This window comes from Medicago sativa, chromosome 6 (genome assembly GCF_051527215.1).
Source record: "Medicago sativa cultivar Bolivia chromosome 6, Bolivia_mono, whole genome shotgun sequence".
NCBI classification, from domain to species: Eukaryota; Viridiplantae; Streptophyta; class Magnoliopsida; order Fabales; family Fabaceae; genus Medicago; species Medicago sativa.
The window spans coordinates 13,794,190-13,815,185 of record NC_140754.1 but is presented as its reverse complement, the minus strand read 5'-3'; the positions used below and the strand labels follow the sequence as shown (position 1 = coordinate 13,815,185).

At 35.5% G+C, this 20,996-nt stretch overlaps 1 protein-coding gene across 1 annotated transcript; it reads left to right on the top strand.

Annotated features, from left to right (window-relative positions):
- The first annotated feature begins 1,010 nt into the window (after positions 1-1,010).
- On the top strand, positions 1,011-8,831 carry LOC146913032 (putative isoprenylcysteine alpha-carbonyl methylesterase ICMEL2). Its single transcript, XM_085716281.1, has 11 exons — positions 1,011-1,287; positions 3,211-3,287; positions 3,460-3,529; positions 3,618-3,698; positions 4,444-4,518; positions 4,854-4,955; positions 5,048-5,188; positions 6,835-6,900; positions 6,979-7,122; positions 7,269-7,359; positions 8,424-8,831. The coding sequence occupies exons 1-11, from the start codon at positions 1,124-1,126 to the stop codon at positions 8,583-8,585; spliced, it is 1,173 nt and encodes a 390-aa protein (XP_085572407.1). The 5' UTR covers positions 1,011-1,123; the 3' UTR covers positions 8,586-8,831.
- The last annotated feature ends 12,165 nt before the right edge of the window (positions 8,832-20,996 follow it).

Here is a 20,996-nt window from a genome sequence, read left to right as displayed (position 1 = left end):
CTATTCTTTTGTATTATATAGAGATATGCATATTGAAGAATTGAAATGAACGATTTAAAAGTCATGTGATCAAAATAAAACACAAAAATTAACTAAATGACCAAATATCCTTAAAATTTTAAATAAACATAGTGTCGGTTTCCAATCCAACAAGGCAACACCTCATATAAATGCCTTCAATATGATTTACTAATCATTTATCAATTTTTTTTTGACACAAACAAAAACTTATGGCATTTCATTAATAATAATAGTAGCAATACAACTTGGAATTACATCAAAAATATTGCGTGAAGCATGTGATAAACTAATCATTTATCAATAACACTCTATATAATTACATTTTAATATTCTAATATGGAAAAAATGTGAATTTTACTTAAAATTGGAGGTCTACATTGAAAACTTTTTTGACTAATAAAGTGCATAATCAAAGACTATTTTGAAATTTTAATACTTTAAAAGACTATTATAACCACTCCATGTATATTCAAAGATCAAAGTAACTATTAACCCAAATCAATTTTCTTCGATTAACGCGATACCAAGTCTTAAAAAGGAGAAATCTCCCTCCATTGAAGACCATTAAAGACATTCTTAAGTCATTTATTATTAAAGGAATGCACAACACACATTTTAACACACATTTTTTTACTCCCTCCGATTCTATTTAGAAGAAACAATTTACTTTTTAGATACATTAAATAATTTATGTATTTGGTTTATATTCTTAACTAGATACAAATATTATTCAATGTATCTAAAAAGTCAACTTTCGTTTGTAAATAGGACCGGAGGGAGTATTAGTTAAAATTTACATGGATCCCACTAACTTATGTGGGTCCCATATAAGATCCTATAAATATCAAATCAACATAGTGCCGGTTACCAATTTGAAATTTGATTTATTTAGATAAGTGAAGTGGACCAATGATCGAGAAAGCATCCAAAAGCGTTACTGTACAAAATATTCATATCTTTTTTTAGCCAACCTTATGATGACAGTTCACAACTCCGAATAACAGAATAATATTCGCGCTACAATAATTCAATCCATTTTTTCATTTTCATTTTCATTTTCGGACCAAATCTAAAATCTCCGATTTCGTTGCTATCACCGGCGATGAAAACTCCGAACAACAACCACCGTGAAAAGCTACGGCGAGTCGCCGGCAATAACAACAACCACCGTTCTCGGAAACGATCTTTTAAGAGAGATATTGAACACGTCGCTTCTGAGACTTACTTGATGACTCGTCTTGCCTTCACGCTTCTTCAATACCTCGGGTCCGTACTTTTATTCTCCTCTATTTTGATATCGACTTTACACTGTCAGTGTAAAAATTGTTTGCCATGTCAGTTTACACCTTCATTGATGATTGAAAATGAATATGATAAGAATTTAATTAATATACTGTGTTAGAGGCATGTTGCCATGTCAATTAATGGATATGTACAAAGCACAAACTCTCCTCGTATTAGGTGTGTCCCGGTGTCGGACACGTGTGTCCCGGTGTCGGACACGTGTCGTGTCTGACACTGACACTTGTAATTACACGTAATTATGCGATTTTTTCAAATTATTAGCTGCGTCAGCGTGTCAGCGTCCGTGTCGTGTTTGGTGTCCGTGTCCGTATCCGTGCTTCATGTTATGAACGAACGTGAGTAGTCAATTGATGCCATAACACATCTTTGATGTATGTGAGATAAGTGTACGTGTATAATAGTTTTACACTGTCGGTGTATAAAAATTAAGTTAAACTCGATTTACTTTTTGAGATTAATATTTATTTAGTTCATTACTTGAATTTTACTAACAGTGTACAATTATTTTACACATTATATGTACTGTCACGTCAATTAATAAATATCAAAACACATGAGAACGAATTGATATATTCATTGATTAAAATGAAACACATCATTGGATTGTATGCATATGTAAATAAACTGTACTTTGATAGCATTTAAGTAGTTTTATAGTGTAACATATGAAAGTAGTAAATTGCTTTAGTGTTTGAAGGTTTCAGTTTTTTTTTTTTTTTTAAAGAAAAACGTGTTGTTTGGATAAGTTGCTAAATAATTAGTTGTTGTACACATGTGGGAGGTGTTAGCTCAACGGTGAGAATTTAACTTTGTAATACTAAGTTCGAATTCTTTCTAGGACGGTTGTCAAATGACTTTAATTAATGAAAAAAAGAAGTTAGTTTAATTGATACGGTTTAAGTATCTTGGATCCATAGTATAAAACGACGGAGAAATAGAAGGAGATGTAAACGATTGAATTCCAGTTGGGTGGTTAAAATGGAGGATGGCCTCATGTGTTTTATGTGATACGAAAGTACCGCTACAACTGAAGTGAAAATTTTATTGGATAGCTGTAAGACCGACGATGTTGTATGGGATAAAGTGTTGGGTGGTAAAGAAACAACACGAAAATAAATTAAGCATAACAGAGACGAGGATGTTGTGTTGGATGTGTGGTAAGATTTGATGGGATAAGATTAGAACTGACATCATTAGAGAGAGCTGGGGTAGCAGCTATGGTAAAAAAGATGGTAGAAACGACGTAGGTGGTTTGGATCAATAATTTATGTTAAGTGCTTCAATAAGTGCTTGTCATACAAGGGTTTGTGTATAAGTTGTATCTATAATCAAGGAGGAAATGAGGTTAAACTCTTCCTAAGCACTTATTTAGCTTTGTCTTTATCCATAAGCTATCTTTGAGTTTATAAAGATAAGCTCAAAACAATTTATTTTCATATTATAAGTTATTTCCATAAACTCTTCCAAACATAACTGTTTATGTTATATGGTAAGTCCAAATAAGCTCTTTCAGACACTCCCTTCATCATAAATAGTATAAGTTTTAGAAGCATATGCATACATATTAAGCTTTTATTTTCATAATCTGCAATATTTTGGCACTTGTGAAAACAAGGCAAAAACAGTTTGAAGTATTTCGTAAGTATTTTCCTGAAATTTGCCAATCGTTGAGAGTGTCCGGTTGAAACTCTGAAAGAAGATTAAGATAAGTAAACAGTCCTGTTCAAAAGAATATGCTGATATAAATGTTGCTTCTAATATGCACCAAAGTTCTGATATAGAACTCGTTATGTTTATATGCATGAAGATTATTTGTTGTGGCATAAATTAAATCCTGATTTGTGATCTGCGGTGTGTTTGATTTTCTATTGAAATTCTTTTCAGGGTTGGTTACCGTTGGATTACGCAATTTCTAGCTCTTGTTATATATGCCATGTTTCTTTTGCCCGGCTTTCTACAAGGTTTGCTACTTCACCTTCAGGGATATAGCTGATCATATATTTTCTTAATGATTTTGTTTAATTAAAGTAGTCAATGATGTGTCCTTCCGGTTTTCGAACGACATTAACAGTAATCATCTCATTTATTTGTCTCTCTAGTTCTTATCTTTTCCTTACTATTTATTTTTTGCAGTTGCATATTGCTATTTCTCCTCAAACAAGGTAAAGCGAAGCATTGTTTATGGAGATCAGCCTAGAAACAGGTAAATTAAAACACTAGTAAATATATCCTGTGATTTCGATCATTCCATGCACTGGGTGCCCAATTTCATGTGAATTGTGGTTTTGCAGGTTGGATCTATATCTACCGGCTGATGTCTGTGAACCTAAGCCAGTTTTGATCTTTGTAACTGGGGGAGCATGGATTATTGGGTGAGTGGTTTATCTGGTTTTGCTTGAATTCTGGTGTTAGCTGTTAAGTTACTTGCTGCGTTGTTGATTCTTATTTGGAGCATACAATAGTGCCCCCTTTTCCATGTTAAGCAATGTAGTTAAAATCACGAGAAATATCGTAAGATCATAGGGTAATACGATCTCAGTCGTCCCTTCCAATCTACCACGTGCGCATAATTGTATTTTGCTTGGATCGGACGATATCGCGTGTGAGATCGTAGAAATCAAGGGATAGTGCAATCTCAAACAATTCTGAAATTCACCCCAACCGACCATGTGTTTTGCAAGTTCCGATACAAAACAGTTTCATCATCTAAGCTATAGTGCAATGATTCCTTTGTTGTTGGAAATGCCATATACCTTGAAAAGTGGCGAGCAGGGTTATTTGTGCTTCAATTATAAATAAATACAGACAGAACTATTGGGTGTACATGTATGTATATGTAACAAAATAATTTAACTGGTGGCGATTGATAGCTGCTTCAATTAAGAACGATATCACGCCCAGTGGTTGAAATTGAATTTTGAAAACTCAGTCAGACTTAAAGGATTTAGTTGATGTGTAACAGTCATTTTGAATTCTTTCTTGCTTTCTCATACCAAAAGTTATTGTTCCAAAGCACCTATACTAATTGCGTTATGCATATGCATATATATTATATACCTATGTTAATTATGTATTACCTTTTAAATATAAATTAATTCTCCTTTTATTTTGATTCAGGTATAAAGCATGGGGATCCCTTTTAGGACTACAATTGGCAGAAAGAGACATTATGGTGGCATGCATTGATTACAGGTACCTGGTCTCAGTTCAGGAAGTGCAAGATTGAATCTACAATTTACCTTTGGTCCGACTTCCTCTATGTTTGAGGTATTCTGGTGGACAAATTGGGCGTTTTCTAGTCTATTCCTCTATTTTAGGGTATTGAGTCTAGGCTAATTATAATTTTTCCTCCTAGGTAAAAACTATTATACATCACCCTTACGAGAACATGTCTAGAATGAATATCTTAATGCTTGATAGCTTAGAGGTAATAAAGACGACCCAAAGATAAATTATTAACCCCTCTTTGAATACTAAGTTTATTCTATATGTAGCATTTAAAGTATCTTCCTTATGTGTGAATGCAGAAATTTTCCTCAAGGAACCATCAGTGACATGGTAAATGATACTTGCCAGGGAATTTCCTTCGTCATCAACAACATAGCTAGTTATGGAGGCGACCCTGATAGGTAACATGCTACAACTATACATGATTCTTTTTCATCATATCTTTATACATTGAGATTGATCTTTTCTCTTTTTATTGATAATTATGTAATAGGATTTACCTAATGGGACAATCTGCTGGTGCGCATATTTCGTCGTGTGCTTTACTGGAACAAGCAACCAGAGAAACTAAAAATAGAGATGGTGTTTCTTGGAGCGTTTCGCAGTTAAAAGCTTATTTTGGTTTATCGGGAGGGTAAGACATTATCTTCTGCGATGTAAGAAAACGGTCAATTTCAGTAACATGTCTAGCACTTTTTGGGTTGTCTAGAAAATGGACTCAGTTATTTCATATAATGAGGAGTGTTAGGAACGCTCCCTTATTAGTTGAAATCAATGAGTCGCATACTTTTTAAATGGGTTCTGCATAAAGTAGTGGGACCCACATGTGTTTCATCCAATGAGGGAGGGAGTGTTGAAAAGAGAGTGTTCCTAGCACTTCTCTTCATAGAATTTCCTGTTAACCGTTATTGATGTTATTTTGATAGAAAGGTTCCTCTTAAGCTGAAAGAGAGGAAAGTTTTACCATGCAGCCATTAGACTATCTAGTTGAGGAATAATTGCGTATAAGTTCCAGATTTTCAAGAGAGAACCTGACCTAGAAGGACATGGGATTGGAACAAAAACAAATGCATAAGTGAAGGGAATGTTGTGTTGGATAAGTGGCCACATTAGAAAAGATAAAATCAGAAGCAAATGTATCAGAGAAATTAGAACCAGCACCTATTGGTGAAAGTCGTAGAATTAATTCTACGATGATTTGAGCGCTAAGAGAAGAAGGCCAACATAGTTTAGTCAGAAGAAGTTCATCAAGTAGAGGATAGCCAATTTGGGTATATTAAGATCTTTAAAAATTCAAATGAAACCATTAAAAAAGATTTAGACCTAAATAAAATTATCTGAAGAATTAGTTTAGACAAAAACAACGACATCATGTGATTCGTGAGCTGATACTACCTAACATGAAACTGATTTGGATTATGTTGTTGAGAAGTATTCTGCCTCGATCATGGCTGATTTGATACTCCTTTTCTTCGGTGGTAGAAGGCTTCAGATCCTAAAAATACATTCAAACTTCCTTCCTGTGATGGGAAACACTGGTGGTGGCTTTTAATACCAGAGCATTATGTTTTGTGAGAGCTAGTGCGATTCTCCAAACGCCTATTAAATTACGCTGACAACACTGTTAAAGCATAGTTGCCATATACGCAGATGTTCTAGAATAAAAGTTTGATGCACCGTATTTTTGCAGACAATTATCATTAATGTGCTTTATTTTGCGAAAGTAATCTTGAAGGAAGTGATCTCTGGGGACCATATCTTTAAAATAAATTTGCTTCTAATTGTAATAATCAATAACATGTTACACGTCACAAAATATTCTATATTCTTTAGACTGTCAAATCTCATTAAGTGATAATGTTGTAAGTTTTAGTGATGCCCTTGGGTTATTGATAGTATTTAAGGTAGGGGAAGGCCATTTAACAAGTATATTTGTTGTATGCATGCTAATGATCATGGTGATGTCTATCCAGCCTAGTTTTGTAAATTACAACCACTAAGTACTGGACCAGTAAGCTATTAATCTATTTAATATATATGCTTCAAGTGATGAGAAAATTGGGTAGTCTCTTGTTCTAATGGTTGGTCTTTTGTATGTTTCAATAATCATTTTCATTTTATTTTTGCTTTTGTGAGATTAAAAAAAAGTGGTTTCCTTCTTGTTTTATGAGATTAAGTCCGGTCAGGTCACTGACAACTGTACCACTGAATTATGTTCCCTGATCCATTAGTTTATATATGTCAAAGGATCATCAATTAACCCATTCAACATGTGTGCAGATACAACTTATTGGATTTGGTCGATCACTTTCACAATAGAGGCTTGTATCGTTCCATTTTTTTAAGGTATGTCCCAAATAACTTGGTTTCTTTGCGGCTATGGTGTGTCATCTTCGAATTCTTATAACTTTATTATCATCGTAGCATAATGGAAGGTGAACAATCTTTGAAGAAATTTTCTCCCGAACTCAAAGTTCAAGATCCGTGCATCAAAGATTCCATTCCTCTCTTGCCCCGTATCATTCTTTTCCATGGAACTGGTGATTATTCCATACCATCAACCGCCAGGTGAGTGTGTAGACTTGAAATTCATTGATGCCGTACTATTTTACGGCATTGGAAGAAACTACTACAGTTCTTAATGATAAACGTTCGAGTTGTATTGTCAGCATAATTGGTTTCACTTATACATATATCTGAATGATTGTTTGCAGTGAAAAGTTTGCTGATGCTCTTAAGGAAGCAGGGGCTAGTGCTGAGCTGATTCTATATGAAGGGAAAACACATACAGATTTGTTTGTCCAAGTAAGTTAAAATTTATGCCATATTCTTTTTGTGTCTAACTAAAGTCAGTTTTTAATTTTTTTTACTTAATAATACAGATTTAACTGATTTCTATTATGCAATTTTTTAAAATCACTGTCCAGTAACAGTTAAGTCAAAACATGTAAGGAAATAAAAGGGGAGAAGGAAAAATTAGTTGGATGTTATTTTAAGTTGTGTTAGGAGTTAGAATAACTCTCGAGTCCGTAACAAATCGAGAGAAGTCAAGGGAGAGTTTCTGGTCTCACAACGACCTGGATATCAATGATTACTTCTGTATTGTTGATATCCCATCTGATCTGGGTTCTGATATATCCTAGGTACAGAACTAGGGATTTTTTTCAACAATTCTCTAGCCTGTTGTTCCTTTGACATATGACTATCTGAATATTAGCTTTCTAATGGATATGATGGGAATTTTGGTCATACAGTTTCGGATTCATGTTAAATTTCACCATCAAATGAAAATTGTTTCATTTCTCTTTAAAACATATAGAATTTTTTTCAAATATTTATGAAGAAAGTGATAGACACAATTTTAACATGAGATAATTCATTCCCGTTTATATATATTTTTTACATAGCTATCCCTGAGAGGGTGATAGGCACAATTTTATAACGTGAGATAATTTTTGACTTAAAGATCTGTCAATTTTTCAAAATGTTGTGTTTTGTACTTACAGGGGCCTGTTTGTATTGGCTTATATGAACTTATCTAATGAGATAAGTACTTGTGAGATTGTTTGGAAATAAATTATGAGACTATTTATTCCATAAACTGTTTTCAGCTAATGTCCAAAAGTTTGTGAAAATAGTTTGATTTTTTTTTTATTTTTTTTTTTATTTTTTTATAGAAGTAGATTATTTATAAACACTATCTGATAATCACTTATGCGATAAGCACTTAAATACACTTTTTATCCATACAGGGCCGTAAGGCAGAGCTTCAATTGGAAAATACTTGTTATTTTGTTTTGTCTAACGAGCTTCTTTTTTTCTTTTCGAACAAGCTCTAACGAGCTTCTTATTTTCAACTGTGCTGTCAGGATCCGCTCCGAGGTGGTAAAGATGACCTATTTGATCATGTACTTGCTATAGTACATTCCGATGATAGTGATGCTCTTGCAAAGGATGCCATGGCGCCACCAAGACGACGGCTTGTTCCTGAGATTTTATTAAAGATAGCCAACAATATCAGTCCCTTCTAACATTGTTGCTGGCTGGATTTTCATCTTTCTCTTCACATTTTATACCGTATTTTGTGTATTTCTTATTCATATATACACCTCAAACTCTTCATTCATGGAATCACACTATATTTCTAGGGGGGTATAGGTTGAGGTTCCTTATAATGTAGCCTATCAGAATGCAGGGATGTTCATGTTACAGTCATATATTCTATGCACTTTTGTATGTTAAGTTTAATTAGTGAAGTAATTGGTTATGCTTCTTTAGGTTTGAATGTCATGTCCGTATTCAATGGTTACGATATTGAGTAACCATAAAATATATATTTTAAAGTTACACAATATAATAACCATTGATTTAATTTTAATCCAACGGTTCCAAATATACTTTCATTATGGCACACGACACGAGTCCACTTTGAAAATCTTTTTTTATCCCCAACACATGTGATTGCGATTGGAAAAATCTAGGGTTCAAACTATCATGAAAGTAATTTATTTCATTAATATAATTTTATTTACAAATATTTCATTAATGTCATTTGTTAAATTATTTTTGTAAAATGAAATAGATTTGTTCCATAAAGCCAACAACTCACAGGCCGCCCGTTCACAAGCCAGACAAAGGTAAAAATAGATAAACTACCGTGTATACCAACAAATGCAACATGAAAGTGAAGCTAAAATTAAAGCACAAAGCAATTGTCTGGGAGTTACATCAAACAAGGCACACATGCCTCAACAGGGAAGCAAAGAAGTTGGGAACAAACCACGGCAAAAATACAATAAGTACATGGTAAACCCTCCACCTTTTCAAGTACGCCTACAAGCGGATCGTTTGATTGGCTGCCAACAACGTCAACCGGTTCCTCAATGGTACCCGCCTCCACGGTACCACCTTCAGAAGGGACCTCTTGAGAACCATCTCCCGGTTTGCCTTCAGCTGAAGCATCACCCGAAGACCCCTTCAGATCAACAAGTCCTTCATCCCTAATAACTTTGCAAGGGTTAAGGAGATTATCATCCACTTCCACTCCGTAAAAGTGGCGAACTGGATCAATCCCATTCCAAAAGGAATCGTAATCGAGCTTCTCCATGACAGTACCTAATTTCTCCTTCTTAACAAAAACAACTGACTTCTCCAGCTCCACAACCATCTTGGCAGAAAGTAGGCGATAACCGACAAATAAGTTGGTTATCACGTTGCACTTAACCCCCATAATGGACAAGTAATTGAATGATTGCATTGCCTTAAACATCTAATCAATGCCTATTTTAGGATTTTATAGTCTTGAGTGTTTTTAGTACTTTGGAACTAGTAATGCTTGTTTATGATGTTTGATGATGTAGGTTTAGGAATGGCTTTGAAGATGTAGGTAGTTGCAGCGTGGATTGAAGATGTATCGCTGAAGATGTGGAGAGCTGCAGCGCCCTTGGACTCTAGTCGGGTCATACATAGTACGCAGGCGTGGGTCCAATATGTCCGTTGCTTAATGCGGAAGAATATGAGTTGTCCCTAATGATTGGAATCCTAGGAAGAATGAAGGAATATGCCAGTGGGTAGGTAGGATAGGATAAGGACGGATAGATAATGACAAGACAACCCATGTAAAATGACCAAATGGTACAACTTGTAGTGGGTGGCCTTGTACTATAAAAGGATACCCATGTGTTAGTGCCAAGTGTCCGAAAATTCATCTTAGAATTGGAGAGGCCATGTTACGGCTCGGGTTATCAGATTTAGAGATCTCATCCATCTCATCTTCTACCATAGATGAGCATGGTAGCTAGATTATAGAGTTCTCAGAGTAGATTACTTGGTGATGCTTTGGCTCACCTTATTCCTTCAAGGATTGTAATATTGTTACAACTCTATCTATTTTATTAATTTAGTTTCTATGTTTTCATTTATTTCCATCTTTATTTCCATTTCCATGGTTCAGCTCAGGATGAGATAAACACCTTCGAGTGGTTTAGACATGTTAAGTACCTGATTAACAACTACCTCGGTGTGAGAAAGCATGGTACTTGAACCAAACAATTGTGCATATTAAGTACCGTGACTGAACATCCATGGGAGGACAATTCCTTTATTTAGTGATAGGGTAAATGAGTGATGGTTCGTCCCTTAATTGAGATGACTTCCCGTAGCTTAACATGATGGTGGAGTTACCAGCTCCGACTAGACCATTTAGTTCGCCAAAAAGTCGGTTATGAGAGATATAGCTCTATGGATCACAGAGTTGTGAGAAGCTAATAAACGGCTGCAACCCTGTGAGACATAGTAGTTATATAAGAATATAACGTTGTGTATCTCAGAGACTAAAGATGCTTTGAACTGGCTATAACTCTGAGTGACACAGACAACTATACCTAAATTATAACTCTATATATCGCAGTAATGTTTTATCAAAGCTGAACCTTGTTCTAAACCACACTTTCCATATTGAGATCTTCTGAAGACTTTAACTGCTTTCCCGAACTTAACTTCTTACTTTTTTTGTTGTGATAAATGATTTATTTTATTTTTCTCCAAACACGTTTTCTATTGAAAAGCTATTTGAAGCTATAGCTCCACAACCTCTGTGGGATTGATATATTTTTATACTATAACTTAGACAATGCATACTTGCACCACTAGGTCTTCCCTCTCGGTCTCTAAGGAACAGAGACTGGATCTTCTTATCCCGACGTTGCATGCTATTCCAGAATTCTTTCAGGTCCGACTTCAATGTTTCCGCCTCGGCCACCTTACGAGATAGATCACCCTCCAACTCTTGGACTCGCACCTCGTGGGATGAAACTTTGGAAAACGACACCTCTTCATTTGGCAGGTCCGCAGAAAGAAAGGATCCGCTCAGAGCTACCAACCTGAGGACAAAGGAGATGCAAGAGGCAATCTTCTTCTACCGTCTAAGGTAACCTAGGTTGGAGATCACACCAACTTCGACTTCGCTCACCATCTCCCGGAGAGCCGGGGGCTTATTAGGTAGAGGCTGGGAAAAAATGGGGCCAAGTTTGTAAGAAGAAGCCACCGTCGAACCCTTACCTCGAGCATCAACCTCCAACAAAACTTCACCAACAGAGTCGACTCACCGCCTTTTTGGATGTTGATAAGATGATCCACTGACATTCCCTCCTGGGGTAATCAGACCATGAGATGAAGACCATTTGGGTGATCCTGAGACATGTGTCCTTTTCGACTTCGCGTACTTTTCAAAGAGGGAAATGTTAGACATGCTATCTGCAAACACACAAAGTAAAATTTCAGTACGACACAACACAAGGAGCTAAATAAAATAGGGAATCCAGTAAGGGTATAACCGGTCCACAAAGCCCTTCAAGGAAAGATAGAACCACCGCTGAGCCTCAAGGAACTCAACCCAATCGATAGAGAACCTGGAGCCCCGCAAGAGTGGATCGTTGGACCAGGAATGTCGAAAAAAGGGCGAATAAGCACCAGAGTCTCCACCGACGGAATATGTCGGGGAATGTTTGCAGATGGCTAGGCACATGACCTTTGTGGCCGACCTCACCACCATTAGACAAAAGAAAGAAGCCCACAATGCGAAGATCCCCTCCAAACATTCCACTGAGGATGAAAGATACACAATAAGGTCTTTGTCCAGGCATCAACACCGTAACACTTACACACTCTCTCAAAAGATTGCATATAGCCCTAACAAAAGGTATGCAACTGGAAGGGGGCTACTTTCAACCTATTCAACACAACGATCTCGAATGGGGAGAAGTGAACCTTGAACCCAAGTTGACAAAGGACACACTCGTACATCATGAAAGAACACCGTTGGTGGCTGCAAACACAGTCTTTGGTCGACGGAGCTTCAAATATCCAGCCTCTGGGGATGTCCAAAGGCTCGTAAGGGAGACACACGACTGGACCACCAGGCGCCCCAAAGACATACAAGCACCCCAAGACCTCCTTGCTAACTAATGGAAAAGGGTCCAGGTATCCAACAAGGATGACCAACCTGTCTCGCAGATGACTCCCCCTCCTAACCATGTTCACGGAACTGCCAGAATGAGGCCGTAGATTAGGCACATGGGTGAGGCGCGACTACCAGGAAATTCAAAGAACTATGGAAAACGCCGAAAAGAAGGAACTCTCAAAGCAAAGCCTACTCATTTCCTCTCAAGAGAGCAGGGCAACCTCGAGAGGAAGCAATTCATGCAGAAGACGAGCAGAAAAACCGTACATGAGAAATATGCATCAAATAAAATGATATTGAACAGTATAACATTGATAAAATATTATATTGGTGTAATTTTTTTTTGGTTACATATTAGTGTAATTTGATTTATAGTTCATCAAAAAGTCCAGTATTCATAAAATAAATTTTTTTTACAAAATCAAATAAGGCATATTTATATTTATATTATAAAAGCAGTTTATTTCAGTAATATCATTTGTTAAATTATTATGAAAATGAAATAGTTCTGTTCCTTTTTGCGGCTGCCAAGGAACATACTAAATAATAGATGTCTAATGTGTCAATTTTGTTTGGGAACAAACTCCTCTCACTACTCAAATCAATTTAGGTGTACAAATACAGAAGAGAAATATTTTTGCCGTTGTAAGTGCATTCTCGAACAAATTACTCACCCAATCAACTTTTTATTTTAGTTTTTTTTTAAAGGAAACTTTTTACTTTAGTTGTTTTGTACTTTAATTTGATCGATTAGTGATTCATTTAAAAGAAAGATTGAAAGATTTGCAAAAAAAAAAAAAAAAAAAAGAGAGACCGAAGAATAGATATTTAGTTGACAAGAATATATTTTTTAGAAGAGAAAAGTTTTATTAATTAAACAGACACCGATGGTCATTTTACAATTGTCTCCTCTGAAATTTAAACAATTGGAGGGTGGGCATGTCCCTATTCGACGAACCGCGTCCTCCGCGGCCACTTCGCAGTGTTGTATGCATCCATTAATTTGACACTTTTCCAATGACCACACTTATAACGGTTCAAACAGCCTCCATCTACGTTTATTTTCCATCTACAATAATAGCAGTTGTCATGAGCTTGATCGTAGATGTCAAGATAATGACGATGAGGGTTTCCCGGCCATGTAAAACTGCAGAAGAATAACGTTTTACTAAAATATGGAAAGAATATCGGCGAGAATTTAAACACGTAACTTCCGTTAAACACGAGTGTGTGAAATCCAAGATCGTCATCTTTAGATTTGCAATGAAAAGTGATGTTTGTGGGAGTTGGAGCCAATACCTTATTGACAATAGTAACTTCTACCTCAGGACCCTTAATAGCTATAGTATCACTAGCCTCAAATGCAAGTAGTATGATTATGAGTATTGAAAATTTTAAGCTAATTGAATTTGGAACTGTCATTGTTGTATGCGCAATGCCTACAAAACTTGCATCAATCTTAATTTATACAACTCAACAAAGCGTTTCCAATAAAGGAAATGATTTACAAATTCAAAGACCTACTTAACTTTTGAATTAGCCTTTTTGACCTGTTAATTAGAATTGATTTCAGCTAATATGGACCACCTTTTTTGTCAAAAAAATAAAAAAAAAGAAGCTAATATGGACCTCATAGGTGTGAAATGAAAGAGGGATTTGTTCAGTGAATTTTCTCATTTTGGTCAGCAAGAATAATTTGGCTTAATTGTGAGATTACTTTTCCCAGGTTTGCCATTTTATTTTTTTCGAATATTATTTAAAAATTAATTTAAAACCATTAGCTTTTGAGTTTTTCTATTTACACCCCATATATTTCTGGTTATATCTAAATTTTCTTAAAAGTTTTTTATAATACTAAAATTGCCCTTTTATATAAATTATCTTAAAATTTTGATTTCATTCATTGTCACTCTAAAATCCCACTCTCTTTCAAAAACGATCAAACAATCCTGATGTTCAATCAATCTCTATGGAAGATTTAAGAGTGAATCAAAACATCTTTCATACTCGATTGCATATAAGTGAATTTCTTCTTCTTGTTCAACCACACTGTACAACAGTTTCAATTTTACATTGTTGAGGTTAACTTAAATTCAGTTTAAGTAGGTTCTTGTAAACTTAGTTTACATAATCTACTTAAAGTGAGTTTACATGATCTACTTAAACCGAGTTTAAGTATGTACACTTAAACTCAGTTTACATGACCTACTTAAACTATGTTTACATGTACATACTTAAACTAAGATTAAGTAGAATCATTGAACAAGGTTGAACTTTTAGATGTACACTTAAACTGAGTTTACATGACCTACTTAAACTGAGTTTAAGTATGTACACTACTTAAACTCAAATTACATGACCTACTTAAACGAAGTTTACATGACTACTTAAACTGAAGAGAGGTTTTGGGTTGTAACCAAGAAAAAAGGAAGAGGTTTTTTAAAAATTAAATTTAATGGAAGGGTAATTTTGTCATTTTGGGGTGTAACTAAGATTAAACAGGGTGTAATTAAACAGGGATTAAAAATATTAGTTAAATCTCATTATAATAGAAACAATTCCACAACGATAAAAAAATTCTTAAAAAAAAAAAACTACCACAAACGGAACAATATATTATCCAATAAAAGACTTAAACGCACGTTTCACCCCTCTTAAAATGTCGCAATTTTGACCCATATTAAAAAAAGTAGCCAAAGTCGCCCCTCATGTTTAGACCCTTTTACAAAGTACCAATCTTGACTTAGTCAACGCATATGTGACACCTCACTTGAGTGAGTTGGATGCCACATATATAACTTTTAAATTAAAAAAAATCACATGTGTTTTTTTTTGAATTAAAAAAATAAAAAGGAATAGGAAGAGGGACGCGAGAACCAACCCTTCTTTCTTCATCAATCTCCTCCCTCCTCCGTCTTCTTAACCTCACCATTCATCATACCCAACAATTTCCAATTATCTTTTCATAAATTAATTAAAACAAAAAAAATTAAAATAAAAAATATTACGAATATTGCAGATGTATAACACCAATATCACCAACACCAACTTCCAATTCTCTTCATCTTTTTGTTCATCTTCTTCGTTAAACACCACCATCTTTTTATCCTTCTTCCACCTTCTCTACAAAATTTTACCAAAATCAAACTTTAAATATGTTAAGAATTGTCGCCAAAATCCTCAAATCCACCACAAAACTCTTCTCGTCCACAACCACCACCACAACCACCGCATCATCCTTAGAATTCCCACATAATCTGACCGAACCTGAATTTTGGTTTAATGTTTTTGGGGGTAAACAAATTTGAGTTTTACTTGAACATGTTTGATTTTTCTTTTTCTGTTTGAATTAATGATTCAATGAAGATTGAAGATTCTGGGTGGGGTAGAGCATCAGACGGGGTTCAGTCGGTTTCGGGCCAAAATCCTAAAACTGAAGAGGAGAATATCTCATCCATTTTTGACCGTTTGTAGCATCGGATTGGTCGGGTGGCGGTTTGTGCGGTTGAGCAATTTTGCGGGCGGTTTTGCACGGTTAGTGGTAAGTAGTAGTAGTAGTAGTAGTAATAATAAAAACAGAACATGTGAGAAATTTTTTTAAACCAAACCCAAACACAGTGATAATCTCAGAATAGTAAAAGCAACAAATTGTGAGTAAAAAGTAACCAAAATCTTCCTGCACAAAGAAAATGTCGTAATAAAAAAACCAACAATCAATATACCATATCAAACCCATAAACAATTTCATTTATACAACATCAAAGCAGATTCCCTTTATCGTTGTTTCTGAGTAACTAAAATCATGATTTCTTCAATGAAAAGTTTTATCTTGGACAAATATGGCACAACTTTTGTAATGGGTAGTCTTGAATCAAAGGTAGAAATCAAGGGATAATTATTGAAATCAAGGGACAAAGAAGAGAAAAAGAAGAGGTGGGTGATGAAACAAAATCAGGATTTAGAGATATCATGTTTCGATTTTGAAATCAAGGGACAAAGAAGAGAAAAAGAACAAAAGTTTCAATAAAATTATATTGGTGCCATGCAATAAGGGATGGGTGCCATGCGATAATTATTGGTTTGAGAGAAGTGATGAGAGTAGAGGAATTAGAAATTTAAGGGTACTGTGTTTTGATTTTGAGTTTGAGATGAGAGCATGAAGATGGAGATTGGAGAAACTAGGGTTTGAGACTTTGATTTGGTACTGAACGTGTGTTGGTGGTGGAAACGACACAATGCCAGTAAAATTATATATATACTAGGGTTACTTTATGTCCATGTGTGGTTGGGTTCGACTAGAGTGGTTTGAGTTTTATCAAAACCGAGCTCAACCGTATACACCCATATGGGCCTGAAAGCAAAAGAAAACCAGAACATATAGAAAGCAAAAAAAGCAAACTAATGAGGCGACCGGCTGGAGGCACCCACCTTGAATCCTCTGCTCGCCTCAGGTTGCTTCTTCTTGAGTTTCTTCTTTCTAGGGACCACCAATTGAAATGGCTGACTCGTGTTTTCGTCCAAATCAACAATTTCATCGTTTCGAGCCATGTTAACCCATGATTCGCTTAGAAAATTCACCGTTTGTTGGGCCTCCGTCGGAACAATTCCTAAAACTTGCATGTCATGAATAACAGATGCACTAAAGTTTGACAAGTCTGAGTTTGTCACCACAACGGGGTTACCTCCCAAAGGAATTGTATCTGATATTGCTTCCTCTTGACGATCATCTTGACATAAAATATCAGCTGAATCACAATTCATGTCAATATTACCCTGACCATAAAGGGGTTTTGTACCTGCTAAATCACTCAAATTCTCATTACCTTGAGCAACCATGTCTTCTGGATGCATAGAATCATTAGTACCATCCACAAATCCCAATAGAGGATTATTATCAACAACTGATTTAGTGGCATTATTTGTTACACATTCAACTGATTCCTTTCCCAAATCATTCTTCGGAAGAGGCGTAGGTTTGTTCCCCGTGCGTTTATGCTTCTCATTTGTGGCCACTTTCTCTTGATCCACTTTAACAAGTTTACAAGACGAAAAACTATGACCAATATTATGACATTGCGAACAAAAAAGTGGCAAATTTTCATAAACAACATTAACAAGAAAAGCATAGCCTTCTCTTTCAACCCACAACTTATGTCTAATGTTAGAAGATAAATCAATATCAACTAAAACTCTTGCAAAATGTCCAAAAGATCTCTCGAGAGGGCACTTACTTGTTTCAGCATCCAATCGTAAAGGCGTTCCAAGACAGCTAGCAATTGCAAATATAATATTATGACTCCAATATTCTTGAGGCAATTCTAGAAAACAAACCGAACATGGAACTGTTGTCTCTTTGTGGTTATTCGAATTAAAGTCGGGAGTCCAAGCGAAAAGTTTGAGAAAACCAGGCTTTAGGCTCCATGAAAGCACCGCACGACCACGTTGGACATCCTCAACATCAGAGAAAACAAATTCATAGAAACCTCTTCCTAAAGAAACAAGTCCCCATTTACTTAAAGGCTTCCAAAAAATATTTAGTTTATCACGCAACTGTTGAAGTTTCAGGGGAGGGTCTCCTTTAGATAGAATCAACCTTCCATGAAGGTGATTTTTGCACGATTCAAGATTAGACTTGTACTCGTTCTCAGGAATTTTGATAGCAAAATCATCTCCTTTTAAACTAGCCTTTGGAAATTGACAATAAGGGATAACATTTGTTTTACTCAATAATTGAGCAAACGATTTTGCACTTGTTCCTTTGGTAATATGAACAACATGAGTGGGTTCATCCAAGGCAGCCCTTGGCTTTTCAACCTGCACAACCGGACTAGCAGAAGGCACGTTTGAATACTCAACAGATGTTGTGTTGGAAACTCCAAACAAAGGCACACTCATAGGCACCCGAGCAAGTTCATTCACATTCAAAAGAGAACCAAAAAGCTTTGTTGTTTCTCCATGGAAAAACCCCAAACCAACAATGAGGAAAAATCAAGTAGCAAAATGAGAAGTAATATCGCAAAATTGAATGAGAAAAATAAAATGTGTAAGTACTTTACATTGTCCTAGATTTTTTTTTGAACGGCAAGGAAAGGTTTTGACGAATTTTACTGAACTTATTTGAGATTTTTAGCTAATTTATGGATCAACACAAATCTATACTATCTATTAACCGAACTTATTTGAGATTTTTAGCTAATTTATGGATCAACACAAATCTATAATATCTAAACTATATTTAAAGAAAATTACCCCTTTCGACTCTTTTGGGTTGGATTTTTCTTTCCAAAAATACCCTCAATTTTCAATACAAATAACATATGTGACAAATAGATAGGGATAAATTTAAATATAAAAAAAATGTAACAAACCTGATATGATTATATATGTCTGAATTTTTTTTCCTTTATCATTTAAAAAATTGTAACAAATTAGATGACTATATTTATAATTACTTTTTTATTATCCCAATTATACCCTTAAACAACTTTTTTTTTTATAATAAAGATTGTTGTTGGTGTCATTAGAAAAAAGAATTTAGATTTTTTTTGTTATATTATTGGTGTCATTAAAATAGATAATCATGGTTCATTTGATTTGTAATACCTTGAAAGCAACAAACATTTATATTTTTAGTTTTAATAAAAATCAAAATTTCATTAAAAAAATATCATTCATAATTTTCAAATGTTAGCGCAATAAAAACAGCGAAAAGACGGGCACGTGAGTGCTTGTCTTTTCACTAGTTCTTGATAATTTTTTGGTGGTGGTCGGAGTTTGAACCCCGGACCTTGCATATATTATATTATGCATTGTTCTTACCAACTGAGCTATGCTCACAAGGACAAATTCTTGGTAATATTTTATATGCAATCTAACAACTGAACTATGCTTACAAGGACAAATTCTTGGTAATATTTTATATGCAATGAAACTGTCATAAATGGGAATTAAAATTGAAATAAGTTTTTTTTTTTAAATCCTGTTTACTTGTATGGCCTATGCTAACCTTTTTATTGAAAGGAAAATGATAGGCAAAATTACACAATTAGTCGCTTAACTTAATTTTGTGATGAGATTGAGAAAATTCAACGTGGTTTCCTATGGGGGGACACGGATCAGGGACGTAAGGTACATTTGGTGAATTGGGATGTGTGTTGCCAGCCTAAATGTGATGGTGGATTGGGGTTTAAGAGACCACATCGTATGAATGAGGCTTTCTTGATGAAGATGATATGGAATCTCATAAAAAATCCGGATGAGCTATGGTGCAGAGTTCTTATCAGCAAGTATGGTAGAAATAATGATTTTATGGTTTCTTGCAACTCACAACCTTATGATTCCCCCCTATGGAAAGCTTTGGTTGGAGTTTGGAATGATTTTCAACGCCATATTTTTTGGAAAATAGGGGATGGAAGACTTACAATTTTTTGGCTTGATAAGTGGGTCCCTAACAGGAGCGAGCTCCTCCCATCAGCTTCCCAGAATTTCATTGATACTACCATTTCTGTGCGGGATGTTTTGAATGCCGAGGGAGAGTGGAACCTAACTTTTTTGCATGAAAATTTACCAACTAATATTGTGAACCATGTGGTTGCTTTACCAACCCCAATTGATGCAGATGGGCATGATGTTATGGGATGGGAAGGAACTAATACTCATCAGTTTACCATTCAAAGTGCTTATAGATTGCAACATGGAGATATTCATGCCTTGGAAGGAGATTGGAATTCTTTGTGGAAATGGAAAGGACCTCATCGTATTCAAACTTTTATCTGGCTTGCAGCTCATGAGCGCATCCTTACCAATTTTCGTAGAAGCAAGTGGGGAGTCGGCATATCTCCAATTTGTTCTAGATGTGGGACAGCAAATGAGACTACCATTCATGTGCTCCGGGATTGTGCCTATGCAACTCAGGTATGGCTCCGCCTAGTTCCATCTCATTTCATGACTGATTTCTTTACTTTTGATTGCAGGGACTGGATTTTCAACAACCTCGGCAAGCATGGCATATGTGCAACTACTAAGAACTGGAAGACAATTTTCATGACATCTTGTTGGTTCTTATGGATATGGAGAAACAAAGCAATCTTTGAAAATGATTTTCACCTGCCAAACAACCCTGTCATGGTGATCCAAGACTTTACTAGACAGATAGACCTTTGTTCAACCTTTCCGCCTCATCGCAATCTTCAGCGGAAAGAGACGATCTACGTGGGTTGGGATAAACCCCCTGAAGGTTGGATAAAACTCAATAGTGATGGTGCTTGCAAAGGTGGTGGAGAAAATTCAGGGTGTGGTGGCCTTTTTCGCAGCTCAGATGGAAGATGGTTAAAAGGCTACATTAAAAAGGTTGGAGTGTGTGACGCGCTTCATGCTGAATTGTGGGGAATGTACCTTGGTTTGGATATGGCTTGGCGAGAACAGATTCCACAGCTCATTGTGGAAAACGACTCTAAAACTCTTATTGATATGGTTACTGGTA